The sequence below is a fragment of the Adiantum capillus-veneris genome, chromosome 13, assembly GCF_014529385.1.
Source record: "Adiantum capillus-veneris isolate H3 chromosome 13, ASM1452938v2, whole genome shotgun sequence".
Taxonomy (NCBI): domain Eukaryota; kingdom Viridiplantae; phylum Streptophyta; class Polypodiopsida; order Polypodiales; family Pteridaceae; genus Adiantum; species Adiantum capillus-veneris.
The window spans coordinates 10,850,209-10,875,747 of NC_140943.1; the positions used below are offsets into that span (position 1 = coordinate 10,850,209).

At 45.2% G+C, this 25,539-nt stretch overlaps 1 protein-coding gene across 1 annotated transcript in view; it reads right to left on the reverse strand.

The window, feature by feature from the left end:
- Nucleotides 1-25,539, reverse strand: part of LOC147443602 (receptor homology region, transmembrane domain- and RING domain-containing protein 2-like) — a 68,252-nt gene that overhangs the window by 11,573 nt on the left and 31,140 nt on the right. The window contains exon 2 of the mRNA XM_086526412.1: nt 15,988-16,215. Coding sequence (XP_086382538.1) covers nt 15,988-16,215 — 228 coding nt within the window. The remainder of the gene's footprint in view (nt 1-15,987; nt 16,216-25,539) is intronic.

Here is a 25,539-nt window from a genome sequence, read left to right on the forward strand (position 1 = left end):
GGTATTGCAAATATTGCTCCAAGACCATGACCTCAAGCGCCACCTTCCTTATCATCCACTTGACCAAGATGGGAGCACAAGCCGGCCCTTGTCCAAATATCCTCGACGACATTCTCCAAGAGTGCAAAGCAAAGTATCTCCCCTTGAAGACGCGCAAGGGGGTTACAAAGGCATCAGAGGAGGTGGTACCGCCCGACCATGATGTCTCCGATTCGGGAGAGGATGCTTCTCCATCAATGTCCGTTGCATCCGGACATTGATGGAGAGGATGCTTCTCCATCAATGTCCGTTGCATCCGGCGCCGCTACCATGGCCTCCACCGACGGAGGTAGTGTCTCAAAGAAGAGCAAAAAAAGTCATGGTGGGTGGCCTCCAAAGCAAGCTACTCTTGCACAAGCGGTGGGTGGAACTTCCGGTCCATTGTCTTTCCTCAAAGAGAGGCAACGACAAGTGGAGATAGAGATTCCACACACCATCATTGAGTGCAATCTCTCTTTCCATATTCTTCGCATGGACCGTTGGAAACACATGGTGAAGACTACTGCCGCAGTTGGTCCATGTGAGGGGTGGACGGGAGTGTTATACCATGACATGCGCACCAGGAAGCTTGATGAAGAGAGGGGGCGAATCGACAAGTCTCTTGACTCCGTGCGTGTCGGATGGGAAAAGTATGGTTGCTCTATTCTCACCGATGGATGGAGTGACCGCAAGAAGAGGGGAATCATTAATATCCTTGTCTCATGCCCTCTTGGCACCTACTTCTTGCGAGCGGTTGATGCGGGAGCAAGGGGGAAAAAGGTCACGGGTGCCTTCATTTACCGCCACATCCATCAAGCCATAAAAGAGGTAAAATTTTTGATCCCACTCTCAAGTATCTACTATTTTCAATTTTATCTTTTGCCTTGGCTCTTCTCACTTTCCCTTTTTCTCCATATGTAGATCGGTCCAAGCAATGTCATTCAAGTAATCACCAGCAATGCATCCAATTGTGCTTCCATGGCCAAAAAGCTAGAGGCGGAGTATCCACGCATAGTATGGACTCCATGTGCATCTCATTGCATTGACCTCCTCTTGGAGGACACCGGCGACCTACCTTGCGTGAAGGACATTCTAACCCAAGCCCTCTCAATCGTCAAGTTCATCAACAAAAAGGTGAGAGTACTTGCGATATACCGCACTTACTCCGGCTTGGAGTTGAAGAAGCCTTCCGCAACACGCTTTGCCGCTATGTGGCTCCTCCTTGAGCGCCTCTATGATGTGCAAACCAGCTTGCAAAAGACAATGGTCTCGGATGAGTTCAAAGCATGGATGGAAGAAGAGACCCAATCGGCCCAACAAGATGCAAAGGCCATCCAACGGCTTTGCTTGAAGGAGGAGTTTTGGCAAGAGGTCAAGGGGCTTGTCATTGTGGTATTGCCATTGTATAGGGTGCTTTAGATGACCGACATGGAAGGGTCTACCATAGGTCTCCTTTACCACTTCATGGAGGAGGCTTACAAGGAGATTGAGAGATCCACCATTCTTGATGGAGCACCCAATGGTTCACGGTAAACAATTCACATTATGATTTATCTACATTGTAAGTTGTCTTTTTCCAACTACGGTTCTACCCTTCCATGCTTCACTATCTTTCTCTCTCTTTGTAGTGATTTGTTGGAGGACTCTCCAAAGAGAGATGACATTCTCTTCCTTGTTAAAAAGCGGTGGGATTGGATGAGGTGACCAATCCATGGCTTTGCCGCCCTTTTGCATCCGGCTTTCAAAAAGCCATCCATCTTTGCGGATCAAGCACTTCAAGAGGAGAGTGACAAGTACCTTCCAAAGATACTCAATGAAGAACACCATGGAGAGTTTCTCCAAGAGCTCATCAACTATGGAGACCAAAGAGGCACGGCATTCGCTTCCTCGGTGTGTTGGAAGAGGGATTCGTTAGTGAAGCCATTTTTTTGGTAGGAATGTTTTGGCTATCAATTGCCTCACCTTCAAAGGGTGGCATTGAGGGTTCTTGGACAGGTATATGATATATATTATACCATAAATTATAAATTTATAATCTCAATCATGTCATCATTTGACATTCATGTGACATGGATCACCTCTCAATTCCCATAATTCAAATCTCATGCCTCTCTTCTATCATCTATGTGCTCTAGGATTGCTCATCGGGTGTGCATGTGAGCGGAATTGGTCGGCGTATTCTCTCATACACACCAAGCTTTCTACGAAGCAATTGGAGCGGCTTATCTATTGTCGCTCCGATTTACGCATGTTGCGGTCCATGCATGAGATGCCAATGGCTAGGCAGGTAATTGAGTTGGCTATATCCTACTCTTTATTTATGCTTTCACATGTATGATGTGCATTGCGCTCATATTTTTGGCATGCCAAATTGCTAACTCCATTAATCTTCTTGCATGTTGTAAATGAAAAATAGGTGAATGTAGATGAATGCAAGCTCTCCATTGAGACTCTTGAAAGTCACAACAAAGATCGCGATCGAGAGGAGGAGCAAATATTTCGAGACCTCTACTTGGAGTTGGAGGAAATTGATCGCCGTGTCTCTCGCACACGGTCCTGCAAGAAGGTGGTTGTGCGAGTTTTGGCAACTACAGGTAGAGGAGCTTCCACTCTGGTTGCTCGTGGGAGTGGAAGAGCGTCGGCACAGACACCCAGGACCTATGTAGGGCGAGGCTCGGGTAGCGGATCTACTATGGCGGACACCATTTTGGAGAATGTGTCCATTTCTAGGCCTGCGGATCCTAGAGCCAGAGTTTGATGATGAGGGCAACATCCTTAGTGAGGGAGATTATGGTCTTGCATCTAGCGCATCTGATGCAAGTAGTGATGAGGATGATGCAACTACTACAAGCTCAAGCTCTAGCTCAAGCTCGGACCACAACTCCGGTGATGAGAGCGATATGAGCACTTAGAACTCTCTCTTTATGCTTTAAAGTTTGTACCCATGGGCCATGAGACTATGAGCTCTGTCACTACTTTTTTGTACTACTTTTTGTCACTTGTATCTCTCGAGCCTCGACTCTCTACTTATGTAATGAAATCAAATGCAATCATGATCTACATTATCGTTTCCAATGTCCATGGCTAAATATTTAATGTTCTTACTTGTAAGACATCTCCTTTAAGTTGTAAGTACTTAATACTAAGTAGTTACATTACAGGTCTATGTCACGACTCATAATAGAATATAGGCTCTAAAAGATATATGATTTATTTTTTTGCATCGTACGTTACTTCAACGTACGTCTATTTTTTTTTTAGTTCGATTAGTACCGCACGTCTTTGTACGTGTAACCATCGTACGTGACCATACGTGTCAACTATGATGTCGGTGACGATGTCGATGGCGACAATGCGACGACGACGCGCTGAAACGTAGATGCTGAAATCTGCGTTTTCAGGGCTGAAACTGTAAACGCTCGTTGATCTGACCGTGCGGCGAGGATCTGTTGCGGGAAGGTGAGATTTGCAAGGTTCGGGGGTTCTACTGCGGAGTCTTGATGCTGAAAACTGAAAACGTTGATGCTCTTCTCGTTTCTGTCGCGATGGAAATGCAAAACGCTGGGCTGCTATGCTGCTCGAAAAACGCTAGGGCTGATGTGTGTCCTGCTGCAAAAACGCTAATAACGCTAATGATCTGATGAGTCTTGTTGTCGCCCGTTTGCCTGCAAATGCAAAACGTTGGGGCTGATCTGTAGTGGAAGAAAACGCTCGCTGTTCTTGGTTGAAAACGCTAGGTCATCTGTCGGGGGTCTTGCTAAGAAGGTGCACTGTGGATGTTAGGTCCGTGCTGCCTCTTCTGCCCAAGAATGCTAGCGCTAGGTTTCTTGTGTACTTGCTTATCAAAATTACCCTACCCAATTTTCTAACAGACTTGAACACTCCAAGTCAAGAATCTACCGCAACAGCACTAAATAACCACTTCAAAACAGTTCACAGTTCACAAATTTATTCGACAATGGCCCGACGGAGTTCCGTGCCTAGAGATATTGGCCCCAAAGACTGGCGCCCCTTTCGGTATTTCTTTTTGTATTAATCTTGGTTCAAAGTACAAGAGTGCGGGCAAGCGCTCACACTCAGACTCTGCGTCCAGATGCTCTGAGTTGTGAGGCCCTGGCCACATATTTAAAGATTGCAAGGGTTGCTAAAAGCAGAGCCCCAAAAGCTGAAAATCAAAAGCCCAAAAATAAAGCAAGGCTCTTTCTCTCTCTTGCTTATAAAATAAAGCAAGTTCCAAAAGCTGTACATAAAAAAAGCTTTTAAAATAAAGCAGAAGAGCTCTCTCTCTCTCTCTCTCTCTCTCTCTCTCTCTCTCTCTCTCTCTCTCTCTCTCTCTCTCTCTCTTCAATTTGCATAGCCTAAAAAGCATGCCCGAAAAACACCATTTCCGTACGCTCAGCCACGTCAGCACTGTTGCCGCAATTCACGCCGCAAATCACGGGGGTCCGTACCGCTGCCATGTGCCTTGCCACGTCAGCAGTTCGGGATTTTTCATGCAAAGGGTGTACGGGAAGCCACGTCATCATTTTGTGACATACCCCCCTCTTGAAAGCATTGTAATTGCCCTCGATTACACCTGCAAAACAGACAAAAGCCATAAACTGCCTTAGCAGACACTGACTGTTAGTACCTACGCACTAGGAACACACATCTAGCACATGTAGCAATCGACAGTCACATCACAGGACATTCAACATTCATTCGGATCTTAGACCATGATTTATCAACAATGTAGCTAGCAATCGCATCTAGATCCACTCAGGACCTCATCGATGCCCGATTGACTAACCCCTATTGCAACCATGTCTATTCGAGATCATTTAGACCAAAACGCTGCAATCATTTCGTCTATCAGTTCCTGTACTTAAAAACAAGTCAAGAACAAATCAGTTTCATATTCCGGAATTCCATTTCATAAAGTGCAGAATACTGTTAGCTCTTAGTATCCCTGAAGCTCAAAGAGACATCAGTGACTCTAGTATTCTAAAAATCAAGGCATTTGTTGACAAAGGAGCGGAGTAACTGTAGCGCGGATAATGTGTCGTGCTCTCTACTGTGGGTGGTCCTCAGTGCAAAGTGCGTGACAATCTCACTCAAACAGACTGAAAAGAAAGGAAACAATAGACATCAACAGAGCTCACAAAGGCACAACAGCAGACCAGAACATATGACTCGACTATCTCAAAGACTGATACAGACTCTGGCGTGGCAGCACACTCAGCTCCACCCCAGGACTCACAGGTACAATGGGGGTGTCGAGGCTCAGATGTACAGGGATGGTGAATCAGTGCTCTGTGTATAGACTCACTGCTCTCGACGACGATGCTGGACCAGAGGTGAAGATAATCCCGATGACCAACCGCTACTACTCATATGTAACACCATAAAGAGCCACCAACGGCTCATAAATGTCAACCATGTGGTGACCTGGCCACGATGTCCACTAGACCACCGTCGATACCCTGCCACATGTCACTCCCCAGCCCAGAGGGTCCGTCCAGTGTGAAACAGCCTAGACCAACTGTACTAACTGTGTCCTATGAAAGTGACACTGTAGCCTGCTATTACAGGTTGCCCGCCACAAGACCGCTCACCGTCTCAGTGAGAGGAAATACTCAAAAACCTGTGAAAGAAAACCATTAGGTACTGCATCTGTACATCTTTCTTGAAGCAGGTTCTAGGCCCAAAAGTGGAGTTTAAAACACACTGCACTACTTGCAAACATTTTAAGCCTTTGAATAGGCGGGACTCAGTATGATTGCATAATCCAAGAATCCCAATTGGCAAAACAGAATAAAGCAGCAAGCTCCACAGCAAAGGCAACCAAAGACTTGGTTTTCGTCATAAGTTCTGCAAAAGTCTCCTTTGGCTGGAGCCCCATGTTGGCCAACTCATCCAACACCTTCTCCTGGTAGTCACCTGGCCTGAAAGCTGCACAGAATTGTTGTCTTAAGGTTGCCCAAGTTGCAAAATGGTTCTCTGCAAACTGGCTGTACCATTTGTTTGTTAAGCCATCCAAGGTGGATGAAAAGAGTACCAAATAAGCATCTTCCCTGTTAAGACCACGACCCCTATAAAGAGATACAAACCTCCTTGCATGGTCGTCAGCATCTTCTGAAGAGAGTCCTTTGAATGTAGGGAACTTGATGTTTACCTTAGCCAAAACGCTAGCCAACGGCTCCATGGCCCCTTGTTGAGCCTGTTGCTCAGTAGCCTGCCGTAGCAGAATAGGAGAGAGCTTTACTGGAGAAGGTGATCTGGAAGATATGGAACCGGAGGGAGGAATGGGTGATGTCGTATGTGGAGGTATGGGTGATGAGGTTGATGGACTTCTAACACGTTCCAAGGGTCGTCTTCTCTTGTAGTACTTCAGAGGACTCGGGAGTGCGCTTTGACGCTCGACTGACCACCTTGTATGGGTCATGCAGGGACCACCAAACCAACCAAGCTTTGGGCAAGAAAACCTTGAACTGGCTGAAGATTGGTCTAGACTCTACTAGACCAGGCTGGACCAGGGAGGAGGAGGACTAGACTAGGGTCAAGGAGGTCTAGACCAGGGACGAGGACAGGTTGGACCAGGGCGAGATGACTAGAGCGAGAGAGGACTAGACCAGTTGGACCAGGCACGAGGAGAACAGTGCAAGGCAAGGTCGGCGAAGCTAGGCAAGGTAGGCGAAGCTAGATAGACCCAACTAGCTTCAAATAAGTGAAAATTGGCTAAAATAGGTCTATGCACTGTAAAAATGCTCCGAATGGGTTCTCATGGAAAACTGATGATCATGATGTGTGCAACGAGAGGATATGCATCTACTCTAAGTGCCTGGACATGCACGGTCTGCGAACAGACTCACAAAAGTGCCAGATCACTTCCTAATCTAGGCTGACTCAATTAAACTGAACCCATGTCATGAAGTAGCTTGTTCATGTACACATAGGGTTAGATGTGCACGTGACATCCCCTCCTTTTCAAAGTGAGGTACTCGTACCAAACTGTATGGCGTCGAGGGAGATCGCCAACAGCGTCTAGAATCCTGGAAAGGACTCTTCGCCAGCCCACTTTGATGCATGGGTGGACAGGTAGTGTTCCGCTGGCGACGATGGTAGTCCCAAGCCATAGCAATCATAGCACCTCCAGGGTCATCAACTCGTGAAGAGACATCTACTAAGAGATGTCGAGAAATTTCAAGTTATAGTCTGCTAGGGTTTCCATGGGAAGCATTTCAAGATACCCGACTCTGCCAAATGTTACACTTCGAAGGAAGATGTTAGAAATCATATAACTTCGAGCAAAAATTTTCTTGAAAGCTTGCCAAGTCCTTGGAGTGTGTGGCTTGGTAGCTATAGACATCATGTCACGTGCACATCTAACTTTATGTGCATGTGGACAAGCTACTTCATGACAAGGGTTCACTTAGCTTAGGAAGTGTTCTAGCACCTTTGTGAGTCTGTTCGCAGACCGTGCATGTCCAGACACTTAGAGTAGTTGCATTTCCTCTGGTTGCACACAGCATGATCATCAAATTACAACCATCAGGAGTATTTTACAGTACATAGATCCCATTTTCCCTATTTTAGCCATTTTTCACTTATTATTAATAAGTGACTTTGTTTGGAAACTGGGTAGGGCAATTTTGCAAGTGACTATATAAGAAAAGCTAGCGCTAGCACTTTCTGGCAGAAGAGGCAGCAGGAGTCCAACTCACAGGCACCTTCTCAGCAAGACCAACAGAATCCCTACCGTTTTCAGCCATCAAGAAGCCTAGCGTTTTCAGCAATTGCAGATCAGTCCCAATGTTTTGCAGATTGCAGATTAGCCTTGCGTTAGCAGTTTGTAGCATATTCCCTAGCGTTTTTGTAGCAGACAATAGACCATGCCTAGTGTTTTTGCAGATTGCAGCCCAAGCTAGCGTTTTGCAGATTCCCGGCGACATATCAGCATAGAGCATCAGCGTTTTGCATTTTCAGCACTTAGACTCCGTACCGCAGTCCCCCCCAAACCTCACGGATCTCACCTTCCCGCAGCAGATCCTCGCCGCACGGTCAAATCAGCCAGAGTTTGCAGATTCAGCCCGCTATTCGCAGATTTCAGCATCTGCGTTTTCAGCACATCGTCGTCGCGTCGTCATCATCGCCGTAGTCACCGACATAAGAGTCAGAATTCAGCAAACACAAGATTTGCAGATCTCAGCCCCTAGCGTTTTCAGTTTTCAGCCCGTCTCGTCGTCGTCAACATCGTCGGCAAGTCCATTGCATTTAGACCATTGTACGAGGATTGTGCAATCAATAGCATAGACCTCTCTCGCCATAGAGAGTGGGGCCCTTGGAGGAGGGTTTGACAACATTCTGGTGTCGTATTCTTCTCTCTCTATCTCTCAGTCTCAGTACCTTCATGCACAGTGTTTACCCACTTTGTTTGTGATCATTTGCACTCTCTTCACTAAAGGAACGGAAGGCTCTCCCTTCCGTAAGTAAAAAGGAAACCTTGAGCACAGTTCGGACCACTCATCTTGAGCAAAGTTCAATATTCACTTCCGTTGCACCTTACATTGGTATCAGAGCTTTGGCAGTGTTCTGTATCACTCAAGGAAAGAAAAACAAGAATTTTTTTTGTTTGTTGCGGTCGCACATAACCCAAGTCTCTTGGGCGTGTCGATTCCTAGTCGTGTTTTTGAAGAGTGACAGGAAACCCAAGAAAGAAGGGCTTGTCCAGCCTCCCCTCATTCCTCTTTAACTCATTGAGGGCGGACCGTGCACTTAGCGGCCGGCCAATCGATGTGAGGTGGGAAAAAGCAACCTTGGTGTGAGCGCAAGGCCACCAAGGGGTGCACCCGCACGGAAGAGTAGAGCTTGGGTAAGAGAAGATCCTTCTCTAACACAGATTGCAAGCTAAAGAAAGAACCTCAATACCCCCAAGAACCTCAAGACCCTCAAGAACCACAAGAACCCAAGTTCCTCGTGAACTTCAGAACCCAAGATCTCAGTGTATGGTCATCACACGAAGCGGAATGGATCCTTTGCATGAAGGTGCTGAGCATGGAGGTGGTGAAGAAGAATTTTCCCCACCGGGAAGTTTTTCCGACCCTCCCCCTTCCCCATCTACGCCACGGTTTACACCAAATCCTATGGAGGCTTTGGTCAAGTCGATGATGGATATGATTTTACAACAAGAGGCGCAACGTGCGACCTTCGATCGCGAGCAAGCGTACTTGGCAAAAAGAAAGAAGGGTAGCCATGGAGCGTGAGCGTGAGCAAGCGTGCATGGCGGCCGAAGAAAGATGGGTGGCCTTGGAATTAGAACGTGAGGTACAGAGAGACCAACGCATGCAAGAGTTGGTCCTACAGGTTCTCACCTCGAAGTCCGAGCCACTCAAGGACATGGGTAAATCATCGGGTAGTCGAGAAGCGGATTCCAACAACCCCCTCACGGAGAAGTTGACATTTAGTAAGTATAACGGTAAGATGGATGCTAATATTATTCATTCTTGGTTGCATCAATTTAATGCTTATTTTGCGACAACTAAGAAGACAGGAAATAGCGAAGTTTTGACGGCAACCATGTATCTTGCCGGTGAAGCTATTAATTAGTATCAAGCGTGGCAAGAGGAGCAATTGGCCACGCACCTAGAGGAAGCCGCAGACGGTGTGCCGCTTTCTTTCAATTGGGCTGACTTCCAAGACAAGCTCAGAGGTTCTTGCCACCTCGGTACCTAGCGTGGTTAAAGGAAGATTGGCGAAATCTCAAGCAAAATGTTACTCCAGTCATGTCTTTTTCTAACCGTGTATTGCAACTTGGCACCCAATTACGCAAATCGGATGCGAAGCGCAAAGAGGCTTTTATTTTCGGGTTGGACGACTATATCAGGTTTGATGTCGAAGTCTTCGATCCCGTCGATCTCAACAAGGCGGTAGCGATTGCTCTCGCACAGGAGATGAAGCACAATAAAGGAAAACCTAAGGAAAACAAGACTTCTCAAAGTACCAACCAGACTTCACAGAACGGTAAGAACGGTAAGAATGGTAACTCTTCTAGCCAATCTTCCTCTAATCCTTCGGAAAAGAACTCTCAAAATGAATCTAAGGGTAAAGCTAAAGCACCTGCAAAACCTAAGCTAACCCCGGATGAAAAAGCCGCACAAGGAATTATAGGAGGACCCATAACGGTTGAAGAACAAGTGATTTATGCTAAGGAAGGTAGATGTTATCAATGTCACGTCAAGGGTCACATTAAGAAGGCTTGTCCTAAGACAGCCCCACCTAAAGAACCCAAAGAACCCACAGCTACCACAAGCACTTTAATGAATCAATCTACGTTATCACATGTTTCTGAAACACACATTGATGAGTCTCTCATGAAGTGTTATGGTCATGTGAAGGATCAACGCTTTGTCATATTGTTTCATCCAGGTAGTATGCATGATGTGATTAGTGCCTCTCTTGTAGAGAGAGCCCGCCTAGAGGTTAGTCAGACATCTCCTCTTGACGTGCCAGGCTTCGCTCCCGGTATGGACTCTCTCATCACGCAAGATTGCCTTGATGTGTTGTTCACTGTTCAAAAAGCTTCCTTCCACATAAAATTTGTAGTATCTCCTCTCTCAAGATGTGATATGCTTTTAGGCATTCAATGGTTTCATAAGCACAACCCTCTAATTGATTGGGCAACCAATACTTTCACTTTCATTACCAAAAGTGACTCTCCCATTGTCATTCGTGGGGAGGAAATTGTTCATTCTTCATCTCTCATTTCTAACGTGCAGGCGAAGATCGAAAAGAATCAGAAGACGGGGACTCTCTCAGTCTTTTCTTCTCCAAAGCACGACACATGATTTGCATGATCAAAATGTGATTATTCACAAGCATGATGATTTGTAGCATAAAGAAGTGATTGTTCACAAGGATGATAGTTTAGTTGATGCTTTTTCTAGTGAAGCTAACCTACTTGCAGATTCGATCAATCATGAAGAACCGATCTTGGTTCTCGAGTCAAGATCTAAGGAACCCCCACCGGAAGTATTGTGTATGCCCATGATTAGTCCGTACGCATTGTTCGAGTGTTTCATTCGTGATGGTTTCCTGTATTTTAGTCATCATCTTTATGTGTTCCCTTTTCATAGGCATGTCATATTGTACAATGAACACAATTCACTCATGAATGAGCATGAATGTCTGCGGATATTCACGAAAAGATGAAATGTTTGCATTTAAGGAATTCACATTCCATGTTTTTTACTTGGAATGACACAGTATCCGAAAGAGCACAAGAAGGAATGAGCATCAAGCATCGGCATTTCCATTGTGATTTGCCACAATTGATAGATTTAGATCAGAAAGACAAGTTTCGATTCCAATTTTTGTGTGTGTGTTTGATGAACGGTTTGGCACTCCATCTCTTTGTTCATCTACATTGCATGCACAGTTTTTTAGGAAGACTAGAATTTTTTTCCAATCACTTTACATGCAATGGGTATGTTCATGTTTTTGTGTTGGAAGTGGTTTCAGGAATTTTCCTCCTCGGAGATTCTTGAAGAAGGTCAATCCACGACTATAGCCGAAGTTAAAGCTTTGACGTAGCCACAGATGACTTTGTGTCGCTTTCGGTGCGGCCCAAAGAAGCAAGCATTGTAGACCTTTATGAAGTTCAAGTATCGCACGACCCACGCATCAGAGTGGGCCGACGTAGAGTCCTTCCCAAGATTCCAGACACTGTTGGCGATCTCCCTCGATGCCATACAGTTCCGTACCAGTACCTCACTTTAAAAAGGAGGGGATGTCACGTGCACATCTAACCCTACGTGCATGTGGACAAGCTACTTCATGACAAGGATTCAGTTAGCTTAGGAAGTGTTCTGGCACCTTTGTGAGTCTGTTCGCAGACCGTGCATGTCCAAACACTTAGTAGTTACATTTCCTTTGGTTGCACACAGCATGATCATCAGATTACAGTCAGTACCCATCAGGAGCATTTTATAGTGCATAGAACCCATTTTCCCTATTTTAGCCATTTTTCACTTATTATTTACAAGTGACTTTGTTGGGAAACTGGGTACGGCAATTTTGCAAGTGACTATATAAGAAAAGATAGTGCTAGCACTTTCTGGCAGAAGAGGCAACAGGAGTCCAACTCACAGGCACCTTCTCAGCAAGATCGGTAGAATTCCTAGCGTTTGTAGCCATCAAGAAGCCTACCGTTTTCAGAAATTGCAGATCAGCCCCAGTGTTTTGCAGATTGCAGATTAGCCTAGCGTTAGCAGTTTGTAGCATATTCTCTAGCGTTTTTGCAACACACAACAGACCATGCCTAGCGTTTTGCAGATTCTTGGCGACAGATCAGCATAGAGCATCAACGTTTTGCATTTTCAGCACTTAGACTCAGTACCGCAACCCCCCCAAACCTCGCAGATCTCACCTTCCCGCAGTAGATCCTTGCCGCACGGTCAGATCAGCCAGAGTTTGCAGATTCAGCCCGCTATTCTCAGATTTCAGCATCTGCGTTTTCAGCGCATTGTCGTCGCGTCATCGTCATCGCTGTAGTCACGGACATAGAGTCAGAATTCAGCAGATACAAGATTTGCAGATTTCAGCCCCAATTTTCAGTTTTCAGCCCGTCTCGTCGTCGTCGTCGTCAACATCGTCGGCAAGTCCATTGCATTTAGACCATTGTACGAGGATTGTGCAATCAATAGCATAGACCTCTCTCAATATAGAGAGTGGGGCCCTGGGAGGAGGGTTTGACAACATTCTGGTATCGAATTCTTCTCTCTCTTTCTCTCTCTCAGTCTCAGTACCTTCATGCACAGTGTTTACCCACTTTGTTTGTGATCATTTGCACTCTCTTCACTAAAGGAACGGAAGGCTCTCCCTTCCGTAAGTAAAAAGGAAACCTTGAGCACAGTTCGGACCACTCATCTTGAGCAAAGTTCAATATTCACTTCCGTTGCACCTTACACATCAACATCTGCATGGCACTGCTTTTGAGAAAAAGAGTGACTCCAAACAAATCTTGGATTCTTGCCTTGCAAGTAATCTTTTTGGCTTATGCCTTGTAAGACATGAGCGGTGAAGACGGGAGCGTGCCCGATGCGCGATGAAGTGAGGGTGGGAGCGGCTAATAAGTACGAGATCGGGCTCGGGGTCGGAGATACTTCGGGTAAAATTCCAATAGCTCTGTCTGCTCTTTTGCAGGGCCGGTATGCTTTCAAAAAAGCACACGCCTGATGCTCTGATACCACCGTCACAAGACAGGCACTACGTGCCAATAGAAAAGAACAAACTGAACAGACTTTTAGCACTTCAATAACAACTGAACTGAGAGAGAGAGAGAGAGAGACAACACGCGACACGGAGTGGCGGAATTCCACCCCAGAGAGTATTGGCCCCAAACCTTGGCACCCCTTTCGGTATTTCTTTATATTGCATCAACACAGTACAAGCCGGTACTCCGCTTTCAGAAAAGCACACGCCTGATGCTCTGATACCACTGTCACAAGACAGGCACCACGTGCCAATAGAAAAGAACAGACTGAACAGGCTTTTAGCACTTCAATAACAACTGAACTGAGAGAGAGAGAGAGAGAGAGAGAGAGAGAGAGAGAGAGAGAGAGAGAGAGACGACACGCAACACGGAGTGGCGGAATTCCACCCCAGAGAGTATTGGCCCACAAACTTTGGCACCCCTTTCGGTATTTCTTTATATTGCATCAACACAGTACAAGCCAGTACTCCAGACTGTGCACCTTCTCCAGGAAGCATGCCAAAGAATGAGTCCTAACCTCATATTTAAAGGCCCTTGGCCTATGAAAAGCAGTTCACATGAAAAGCCTTCAAACTTAAAAGCATTTGATCCAAAAGCTGCCAACGCATTTTGCGGAATTCCGTACAACTCCCACGTCAGCATTGTCAACGCGTTTTGTGGAAATCTACCACGTCAGCACAGTCAGCGGAAAATCCAAAAAAATGCCATGTCATCAACTGCTACATAAATCCTTCTTTGTGTGTGTGTGGATCCTTCTTTATTTTTACTCCTTTATATCACTTGGGCCCCATCAAACGGGGTCCCATAAGTTGGTAGGACTTCTTCTGTAAGGTGCAGCGGAATGAATGTTGTATTTTCTCAAGATTAGTGATCTATATTTGCTCAAGGTTCCTTTTAGTTCTTAGGGAAGGAGGGAGTCTTCCGTCTTTATGGAGAGTGTTATGATCACGGACAAAGTGAGTGGATATTGTGCGTGCAAGTGTATGAGACTGAGAGAAGGAGAGAAAAGAGATACGACACCCGAGAGGTTGTAAAACCCTCCTCTGAAGGCCCCACTCTCGTCGGCGAGAGTGGTCTACTTTTGATTGCACAAAGGTGTACAATGATGATGCATGGACTGATGCAAACGGGGACTATGCCGATGACGACGATGATGACTTCAAGGCTGAATTCGATGCTCTTCTATCTGCTGTCCACAAAGGGGTAATGGCTGAGAATCTGGACCACTTTGGGGGGGGGCTGAAAATGACTGGTTTACTGCTGTTTTTATGGCTGAAAATCCCTGATTTGTCAAGGCTCATACGGTGATGAAAAACACTGAGGTTCTGGCACTATCAAGCTGCGTTTTTATGGCTGATGTCGAGGGCTGAAAACGCTGTCTTGCTGCAGGGCTTAGGCTGCGTTTTCATGGCTGAAAAACGCTACCTCTTTCATGTGTTGCCAGCGTTAGCAAAACGCTGAAGTTGGGCTGCCGGTAGTGGAGGGAAACGCCAAGAAGGGAGCACTTGTAGCGATGGCTTGCTGGGGAAGAAACGCCAAGGGAGAGAGGAGGTGTGGCGATCCCAAAACGCTAAGGGGCTGAAGGGGGGTGGCCTCACCAAGGCAAGCTTGAAGAGGTTCTTGTTGAGAGAGGGAGGGAGTACCTGTTGCTTGGAAAGCCTGCTGTGCTCCTTGCTCATCTGCCCAATTGTGCTAACTTGGGTTTGCTTATATATTAACTTACCCAATTTGCCCTACTTAGTTCCCAACAAAAGTCACTTAATAAATAAGTGAAAAATGTCAAAAATAGGGAAAAATAGGATAAAGTCACTTGAAAAATCCCCAAACTGACTCTGATGGAATCTGATGGAAATGCTTATGCTTATGCGGTGTGCAATCAGAGGATATGCATCTACACTAAGTGACTCGGCATGCACGGTCTACGAATAGACTCACAAAAGTGCCAGATCACTTCTAATCTAGACTAAATGGACTGACGGGAACCCTGTTATGGTGTAGCTTGTCCACGGACACGTAGGGTTGGATGTGTCACGTGACATCTTCTTCTGTTGTTGCTGGTTCTTCTTAGGGTTTAGGCCCTTCGGCCGTGATCTGCATGTTGACTCCATTCTTCAGGGCTTGACACGTCAGCAATTTGTGACACCTGCCACCTCAACATCCGGCACTTTACCCTCTGGTTAAGAGGCATACTTGCAACTTTCTATAGCCTCTTCAACTATCAAGGATCCTAGGTTATGGAAACATATTGCCGTTTGCTGAGGTGTTAAAAGTCTCTTGGATCTATGTGAGTACTGAAATGGTGGAAAAAGCAACCACAAACACTTAAATTTTAATTCTTTGCAAAAGGAGAATTCCCCCAATTAAACATAATTAGGTCTCATAAACAAAGTGTTACTTTGCATTGCCACAGCTCTAAACCCTTTCATGATATGTTAACATATTCTAAAGCTCCATGCTTTCCATTTGTTTACTTTCATATGCATCTCATGCAATCAATGCATGATTGCCTTTGTATTTGGCAGTTTCTTTATATATATTATATACATTAAAAGTTTTCTCCCAATGCTTCTAAAGAACAATCCAACTCCCAAAAGTAGACTTTACTAATAGAGCTGAGCAATTTGCAAAAGCAACATAGCTGCATGCGTGAAAAAAAGGGGAGGGGGGGGAGGGGAATAAGAAATTATCTTAAAAGAGTTCACAAGCTTCTTGTAGCTTACTTGTGACCAGGTCAAAGCTCATTTCATTGTTGTAAACAATAGCTGCTGAGTAACCTGCATCTTGAGCCAACTGCACCTTTGTCACAAAATCACAATCACCGCGTTCAATAAGAAGAAATGCTGGGAGAACTGTTTGATTAGCCGAATAAGCTTGAACAGTTACACACGCATGTGATGGATTCGCTGCATACAACAATCCTAACATACCAGATGTCGGAATTTTGCGGCCTGCAAAGTAGAGTTCAAATTTAGAAAGCCTTCCCAATAAACATGAAAATTTAGACCAGACGTCAATTAGCAACCCTTTCCCACATTGTGCAAACAGCAGGAAAACAGCTCCCTACATCCACTATAGCACAAGAAATTCAGACATATTTCATCTCCCCAACCTTATCCAACTATCACAAATGAAAAAATGATTTGAATCCAAATGTCAATGCCAAGAATTGCATGTTGGCATTTCAAACCTTATGTGAATCAATCCAAGACCTCAAAGGACACCTTCTGGATAAGCATCAGAAAATCTAGCCCCAAAAAAAACTCACAAAATCCAGACTAACAATCACAATTCAATGGATCAGACATTAAAGAGATTGCATATCCTTACCTAGAACTCAACTGCATGTGATCGTTTCAGACTAACAATCACAATTCGATGGATGAGACACAAAAGTGATTGCACATCCTTGCCTAAACTTCTACAAAAGTACTTTGTCTCACTTTTTCTCTTACTCATCAAATATGGATGCTTAAATCAACCTTGTTAACGAGACATTCACATGCTTTTCAGTTCTGGTTGTTTTGTTTTGTTTCGTTCTGGTTACCTACATCATGGGGCAATTCTGATAAACAAACCACAACACACCAGAATTGAGTTCCCAAACTTACAAGGCAGACCCCTCCGTTACATACTAGATTCACCCCCAAGAACAAGGGAGATTGCTGCCATGGCAACTACTCAAGATGAAGCACCTTCAGGACTACTCTGATGCACCAATGAGAATCGTCTTGATGTGGGCTGCACATCAGGGGCGGACTTGCAAGAGTTAAAACTGACATGAGAGGATTCCAACGTTGAATGCCGACTCGGAAATGCAGATCTAATGTAGCAATGTGATCCGGCTCTCAACGCCGGCTATGTGTGGCCACTGCAGGAGAGTTCCGGGGCTGATTTGCACAACCAATGTGAGAGGGATCTATGGCTGAATGTTGGCAGTAAAAATGTAGATCTGGCTGCAAAAAGAAGCAGGTCTGATGCGTAGATGAGAGGCTGATGGCTGAAAACTGCAGCTGCTAGGGCACCTCCAATGTGCCAGGGGATGGGTGGTTGATTGAGAATGAAAGAGATAGGGTGTAAATTTGGGCTAGAAATGCTATCTTGCAGATCATGGACAGGTTGCAGATCATGGGCAAGGGGCTGCTTTTATAGGAGGTTTAGGGCCTCGAGTTCCCTAAATCACCAACTAGTTTGTGTGAAAAAAAAGCAGACCTTGAATTCTAGAAGAAACAAACTTGGGTGTGTGACGAAAGCAGACCTCGAAATCCCTAGATCAATGGGTGCACTCTGTGTGGGGAAACAGACCTCGAGCTTTGATGCACAGGCCTCATGGCTCGCAGTAGAAAACCCCCAAAGTTCGCATGAACAGACCTCAAAGTTTGTGGCTGTTGACTTTTCCCTCTATATGCACAAAGTGCACATGCCCTTATCTCCCAACCTAGCGATCCACTTGACTAGGGAACTAGACCACGACGTTGCGCTTATCCTAGGCTAGTTTCCAGATGCCCACCGGTGTAGCAACACCTATACGAACCGTGTATGCAAAAGAGTTCCGAAATGGAAAATCCTATCTAATGGACTTGTACGGACCTCATCCACGCGCACCTCCAATTTCAACTCGACTATGGAAAAGATTGGTAAGAGTGATCCTCTTAACAAGTTCATGAAGTTGTCTATACAAAATCTTTCAGACTTAATAGACACGTTTGGCTCTAAAGACATAGTAGTAGCATGTCCATGTGGCACATAGAACAATGTGCAAGTGACAAACAAGTAGCATGCAAACATTCACATGCAAACAAGTAGCATGCAAACATTCACATGCGCGTGGGCACAAGGAAGCACACACCCCAAGCATAGGCAAAGCGCACAGCAATACAAGCAAACAAAACAGGCAAAAACAAGGAAGAATGAAGAAAATCACCTAGGTGAAGAACAAAAATGAAAGCAGCAAGATAAAAAACACCACAAGCCGATCCCGGAAGAAGAGGGGGGGCAAGCAGCTCGCAAAGGAGAAAGGGGGCACACATGCGACAACAAGCACCAGCTAGGCAGCACACCAGCACAAGCATATGGCAAATGGCAGAACTCTCTCTCTACAGTAACCTTTTTTCTAGTACCTTTTTATTTTTTGGTAGTCAAACATTGTATCAGATTCACCACTTTGTAACTTTTTGGTCTCATAGGTCACTTTGGCCTTTTGAAGATGTTGATATACTGGCACGACATAGGAGCCGTCCCGACAGTGTGCCTACCCTGGAGGACATTAAATCTCTATAGCCTTTTGGATACTGATGTATTATGTATATGATGCCTCGACTGTCAGAGAGCTCCATTATTGTATCAGCACACCCTTTGTATTCCTTTGTATCAGCTTTCGCCCCACCCCTACAATATTCTTTTCAATTCTTTGTACTTTTTGTACCCAGACCTGGTATTAGATTCACCACATGTAACCTTTTGGTCTCATAGGTCATTTTGGCCTTTTGAAGACGTTAATATTACATTTCATCTCTCTCTCTCTCTCTCTCTCTCTCTCTCTCTCTCTCTCTCTCTCTCTCTCTCTCTCTCTCTCTCTCTCTCTCTATATATATATATATATATATATATACAGAGGATCCACAGGATTCTAGCACAACACCCAAAGTATCGATCAAGATAGACTTCATGCTACTGCTATATTGTATCATGGTGACCCTTATCCCCATTTTGTACCTTTGTGGCATTATACCATTGCTCAGCTTACCAGCTACCCATAGGAGTCGGTAGCACTCCTATCTCAGTTTCTAGTTTGTAGTTTTCTTTGTTTGTACCCAGACTTGGTACTAGACTTACCATTGTAATCAGTTTGGTCTCATAGGTCATTTTGGCCTTTTGTAGACGTTAATATATCATTTCATTTCATCACCTCTCTCTCTCTCTCTCTCTCTCTCTCTCTCTCTCTCTCTCTCTCTCTCTTTTTTGGAAAAATCAGGGCTATATATTACTGAGTACAATATGATCCCCAACGGATGCCAAAATAGCCTGTCACGTGGGGTGTACAAGCTGAAGGTAAGAGTGAGAGCCACTATAGTGGCAACTCGGCTAGTACAATCTCATGGTGGTCTCTCTCTCTCTCTCTCTCTCTCTCTCTCTCTCCTTTATAGGTGTACACATCATGCTGGTATGCACAGATGTCATCATGGTTCCAGATACATGGCTTCAGCATGGACAACTTGCCTCCCTTCCAATACTCCCTCGATGCAACGTCGTCGTCTCCTACACGGGTGGAGATTACTAAACTCATTCGCCAAGACTTGACCCAGTTGGACACCAAGAGGACATGGGTAGAGCCGACACAAGAGTTGAGCACGAAGATGGCTTTCTATAGAGAGCATCTTCTCACAGGGGATGGGTTCATGATTAATGGATACACATCTATCTCATGGGTTACGGTGTACCATTGGTCAGATACAGACATCTTCACACCAGCTTGAGATTAAAACTCGTAGATTCTGAGGGATACCACCAGCTAGCAAGATATGCCGCCTATGCCATACAGAGCCAGAGACGGAGATGCATTATATATGTCAGTGCACAATGTACTACGAGATACATGGTCGCTTCCACTATCTTTTTAGAGAAGGATTCACACCCTTCTCTAGAGCAATGAGCTATCAAGATCATAGAGATGTCTTGGATTGTATCTACTTGAGTTACACAGACACAGAGATAGTTTATTGAGGAGATCTGGAGAGAGAAAATACCAGAGACAAATTACTGATTTCTTCACACCAAACACTAGACAAATAGAGGAGCAGCCACCACTGCAAAACTTAGCTCATACTCACACCCACAGTACTCTCATTGACCGCGCATTGGAGCTAGGGAGATCGAGACACCCATGACTAAGGAGAGGATCTTCACAGCATCAATGGAGACTACAACTGAGAATTTGAGCCATACTATCTCGACATCCAGAGTACAGATGAGGATGGATTCATTGCCCATACGAGCCCATTCTTGTCTTCATTGCATCTTACGGTTACCCACCCGCCCCCCCTCCCCCCCCCCCCCAAGACCTTGTATTGGACACCCATGGATCACTACCCCTTAATAGATTCCTATCAGTAGCACTATTACATTTTATTATTTTGTGCATTTGCCCTTTTGCAATACATAGATGATACCCTATCATGTAGAATGTTTTGTCTCATAGGCCGATTTCGGCCTCTAATAGACGTAAAAATCTCTCTCTCTCTCTCTCTCTCTCTCTCTCTCTCTCTCTCTCTCTCTCTCTCTCTCTCTCAATAAGAGTGGAGCCTTGACCTTTGCATTACATGAAACTAACCATAGGCCATATACAAGAAATATAAGAAAAAATTGAAAGATATACAATGAGATCATGAGGCATTGTACATAGGAACAAGCGGAACGCAGCCCAAATGTTCCGAAACAGCGTTACGAGGTCGGGAATGGAACGCTGTCACGAGGACGTGCCAACTGTTAACTATGTCACGAGGACGAGGCAGCTGCTAATCTTCCCAATGATTTTTGTTTAATTTTTCAGACCCTCTTTTTGAAGTTGCAAATGGTCGGACATTGTATGGCCAATGTGAACGGTAGTTTCACCCGCAGACGGGAAGTTGGTCGGCATTGGAACTCGTATAGTAAGAGGATGTCTAGGCTCAGTTCAAGATCATGCAGGTTCCCCCGTCGCACTTAGCAAGTTGGTGGATACTAGGAAGTGAACTCAATAAAGGCATAGTACCAAGGGAAAGTACCCGATAGTAGCTGGGCCACATTGCATTTTTGGATGCGGTCCCAGTGGGGATAGATGGTCAGATGACTAGTGGGAGTCCAACGGAAGTATCCCCTAAAATTTAGGAAACTGCTAATTTAGACCATAAAATCTGTTCGCGTCATTACCTTCGGAATGACACGGGGAACATTTTAGAACTCTGTTGCAAAGTCAACTCGGCAACCAATCGGGAGATTTTTAAGCGGAAAGCTCAAAACGGGAAATTCCTGTAAATGTGCCAAAGTGGCACTTTCTGATGCACTTTCCTCATGCAGAAGAAGAGGGCGCTCGATTTCTAGCTGGAAAGGCCTCATTTGCAAGCTTGTCACAGGTTAAGAGCTACTAATTGCCAGCTATCCCTCTCATGTTCAGCGTAGTGCAAGAAGTCATGTCCTGCACACCCTACACTGCTCTCTCTCTCTCTCTCTCGCCTACGTGCAGTAATGTGATGCCCCACAAGAGGGCTCTTCATTTGACTCACGTATAGCTGTGTGGTCATATGCGTTTTTGTTGAGGGAAGAGTCTCTCTGAGCAGGAACAAGAGTAGCTAACTGCTCCTCCAAATGCAAGCACCGGTGAGGGTGATAACCTCACCGTACAAGTGCATTTTCAGTGCTCGTTATGCGCTGAATTTGGACTGTTTTTCAGCCATAAGGATGCCAGAACCATTGGGAACAGTGCCCCACTACTAGAGGACAGTTCAAGGACTGTTTAGGGCTGAAAACAGGGCAAATACTAGTTAATACAGCGTGCTGAATTTACTGTTTTTGGGAGAAATCAAAGGGTTTATGTCAGTGGAAGGGAGTTCCAACAGGGGAATTGGTTTCGGGCAAGTTTTGGGGTTGTTATGCTGCCTAAATTTCGCCAGAACAGGTGGTATCTAGCTGGATACACGTAAAGAATTCCCAGGACTCTTCTTATTTACCCTCTTAAAGTATACAGAAATACCAAGAGGGGCGCCAATTTTGGGGCCTACGGGTTGTCGGCGTCTGCTCGGAGCATTCTAGCTTCCGAGCCGTGTATGTGGTTTAAGTGTTAATTCCCATCGCAGGTTACCTTTCCAAAGTTCTCTCTGTGTGTGTCTAAAGTAAAGAATTTCGGGTGAAAGCCAAAGTCTACCGCCCTACGGGCCGGTTTCATGGTTCCGTTGCTGGGACAAAATCACTTTTTCTTTTTCCTCAAGAAGTGAGCCTCGGTTGTTTTGGGTAAAGACACAAAGTACAGGAACGTGGGATTACACTATGGCCGATAAAGGGAAAGGCATTATGGAAGAGGGTTCGTCTCCGCAGGACAGGCATAAAATTTCTATGAAGGTTGGCAAGAGTCTACACCTTTTCCTAATGAAATTGCTCCTCCAGTACAGGGCTTTATGACTGGGCAACTTGAGGATGATGCGTTCAGGAATCAGTTAGTTGCCACGGTAAATGTGTTTTCACGGCTGGTGCAGAACCCAAGGTTTATGGAATTCTTGCAAGCGCTATCAATGACACAGCAAATAAGGCAACCTACACCGCGAACAGAGCTTGTTGAAGCTCGATGCCATGTGCACATCTAACCCTATGTGTACGCGGACAAGCTACTTCATGACATAGGCTCAGTTCAATTAGATTAGGAAGTGATCTAGCACTTTTGTGAGTCTGTTCGCAGACCGTGCATGTCCAGGCACTTAGAGTAGATGCATATCCTCTGGTTGCACACAGCATTACCATCAGAATCCATCGGGAGCATTTTCCAGTGCACAAAACCTATTTTCCCTATTTTAGCCATTTTTCACTTATTATTTTTCAACGACTTTTGTCGGGAACTAGATAGGGCAAATTCAATAGCCAAGTATATAAGTAAACCTAGCCCTAGCACTTTCTGGCAAAAGAGGCAGCAGGAACTTCAGTTCAACAGGCACCTTCTTATCAGGACCCCCATCAGCAGACCTAGCGTTTTTGCATCAACAAAGAGCTAGCGTTTTTGCATTAAAGACCAGCCCTGGCGTTTGCATTGAAGATCAGCCCCGGCAACAGAAAGCCAGCAGATCAGCCCTAGCGTTAGCAGTCCTCCACAGCAAGACACAGATTTCAGCCAGTGTTTTTAAATTGCAGATCAGCCCCTAGCGTTTTGCAGTTCCATCGCGACAAGATCCACAGTAGAACCAGCGTTTTCAGTTTTCAGCAGTCAGAGCCCGCAGAACAAGTCCCGAACCTCGCAGATCTCACCTTCCCGCAATAGATCCTCACCGCACGGTCAGATCCCGCGTAGTTTGCAGATTCAGCCCGGAAAACGCAGATTTCAGCATCTGCGTTTTCAGCGCGTCGTCGTCGTATCGTCATCATTGACATCAACACCGACATAGAGGCAAAATTCAGCAAATACAAGATTTGCAGATTTCAGCCCTTAGCGTTTTCAGGTTCTAGCCCGTCTCGTCGTCGTCCTCATCGTCGTCGACATCGTCGGCAAGTCCAAAGCATTGTAGAGATTTGTGCAATCAATAGTAGACCGCTCTCGCCATAGAGAATGGGGCCTTCCGAGGAGGGTTTGACAACATTTTGGTGTCGTATTCTTCTCTCTCTATCTCTCAGTCTCAGCACCTTCATTCACAGTGTTCACCACTTTGTTTGTGTGCATTGCACTCTCTCACTAAAGGAACGGAAGGCTCTCCCTTCCGTAAGTAAAAGGAACCTTAAACACAGTTTGGAGCACTAATCTTAAGCAAAGTTGAACATTCACTTCCGCTGCACCTTACATTGGTATCAGAGCTTTGGCAGTGTTCTGTATCACTCAAGGAAAGAACCACAGAATTTTTCTTGCTTGTTGCGGTCGCACATAACCCAAGTTCTCTTTGGGAGTGTCGATAACCCAAGTTCTCTTTGGGCGTGTCGATTCCTAATCGTGTTTTTAAAGAGTGACAGGAAACCCAAGAAAGAAGGGCTTGTCCAACCTCCCCTTGTGCCTCTTTTCACTCATTGAGAGCGGACCGTGCAACTTAGCGGCCGGCCAATCGACGTGAGGTGGGAAAAAGCAACCTTAGTGTGAGCGCAAGGCGCCAAGGGGTGCGCCCGCGGGAAAGAGAAGAACTCGGGTGAAGAGAAGATCCTTCCTCTAACACAGATTCCAGGCTAAAAAAGACCCTCAAGAACCTCAAGACCCTTGAGAATCCCAACATCCCAAGACCCACAAGAACCCAAGTTCCTCGTGAACTTAAGAACCCAAGACTTCAGTAGATGGTCATCACCCGAAGTGGAATGAATACTTCGCATGGAGGTGATGAGCATGAGGGTGGTGAAGAAGAATTTCCCCACCAGGCCAAGGATTGCACAACTCCTATGGAGGCTTTCAACAAGATGATGATGGACACGAAGTTAGAAAGCGAAGAAAGAATAGCAGCCACAGAGCACAAATATGAAGAAAGAATGGCAGCCACAATGCGTGAGCACGAGCAAGCACGATTGAAAGCCAAAGTAAGAAAAGCCATATTGGATCCTAAGCACGAAGAAAGACAAGCAGACTTTGATCGCGAGAACAAAGCAAGAAAAGCGATGAGCGACCAACGCATGAAAGAGTTGTTACGACTTTTTTCTAATGTGCAGGCACAGATTGAACAAAATCTGGAGAAGGAGACTCTCTCGGTCTTGTCTTCTCCAAAGCACAACACACAGGAATTACATGAATTGCTTGATAATGATAAGCATGATGATGTGCATGATCAAGATGTGATTATTCAAGAGCATGATGATTTGCACGATCAAGATGTGATTATTCACGAGCATGATACTTTGCAGGAAGAAACTGTGATTGTTCCCAAGGATGATGTTTTAGTTGATACTTTGTCTAGTGAAGCTAACCTCATTGCAGATTCGATCAATCACGAAGAACCGATCTTGGCTCTCGAGTCAAGGTCCACAACACCCCCACAGGCAGATTCGATAGATCACGAAGAACCGATCTTGGCTCTCGAGTCGAGGTCTAAAGAACCCCCACATGAAGTATTATGTGTTCGAATGATTAGTCAGCACGCATTGTTCGAGTGTTTCATTCGTGATGCTTTCTTGTATTTTAGTCCCCATCATTATGTGATCCCTTTTCACAGGCATGACATATTGTACACTGAGCACGATTCACTCATGAATTGAGCACGGATATATGCGGATTACTCATGGAAAGATGATATGTTTGCACTCAAGGAATTCACATTCCATGTCTCTTCCTTGGCATGACACAGTCTTAGAAAGAGCACAAGAAAGATTGAGCATCAAGCATCGGCGTTTCCATTGTGATTTGCCACAGTTGATAGATTTATGTCAGAAAGACAAGTTTCGAATCCATTGTTTGCGTGTGTTTGATGAACGGTTTGGCACTCCATCTACATGTTCATCTACATTGCATGCACAGTCTTTAGAGAAGACTAGAATTTTTCCAGTCACTTAACATGGAATGGGTATGTTCATGTTTTTGTGTTGGAAGTGGTTTCAAGAATTTTCATCCTCGGAGATTCTTGAAGAAGGTA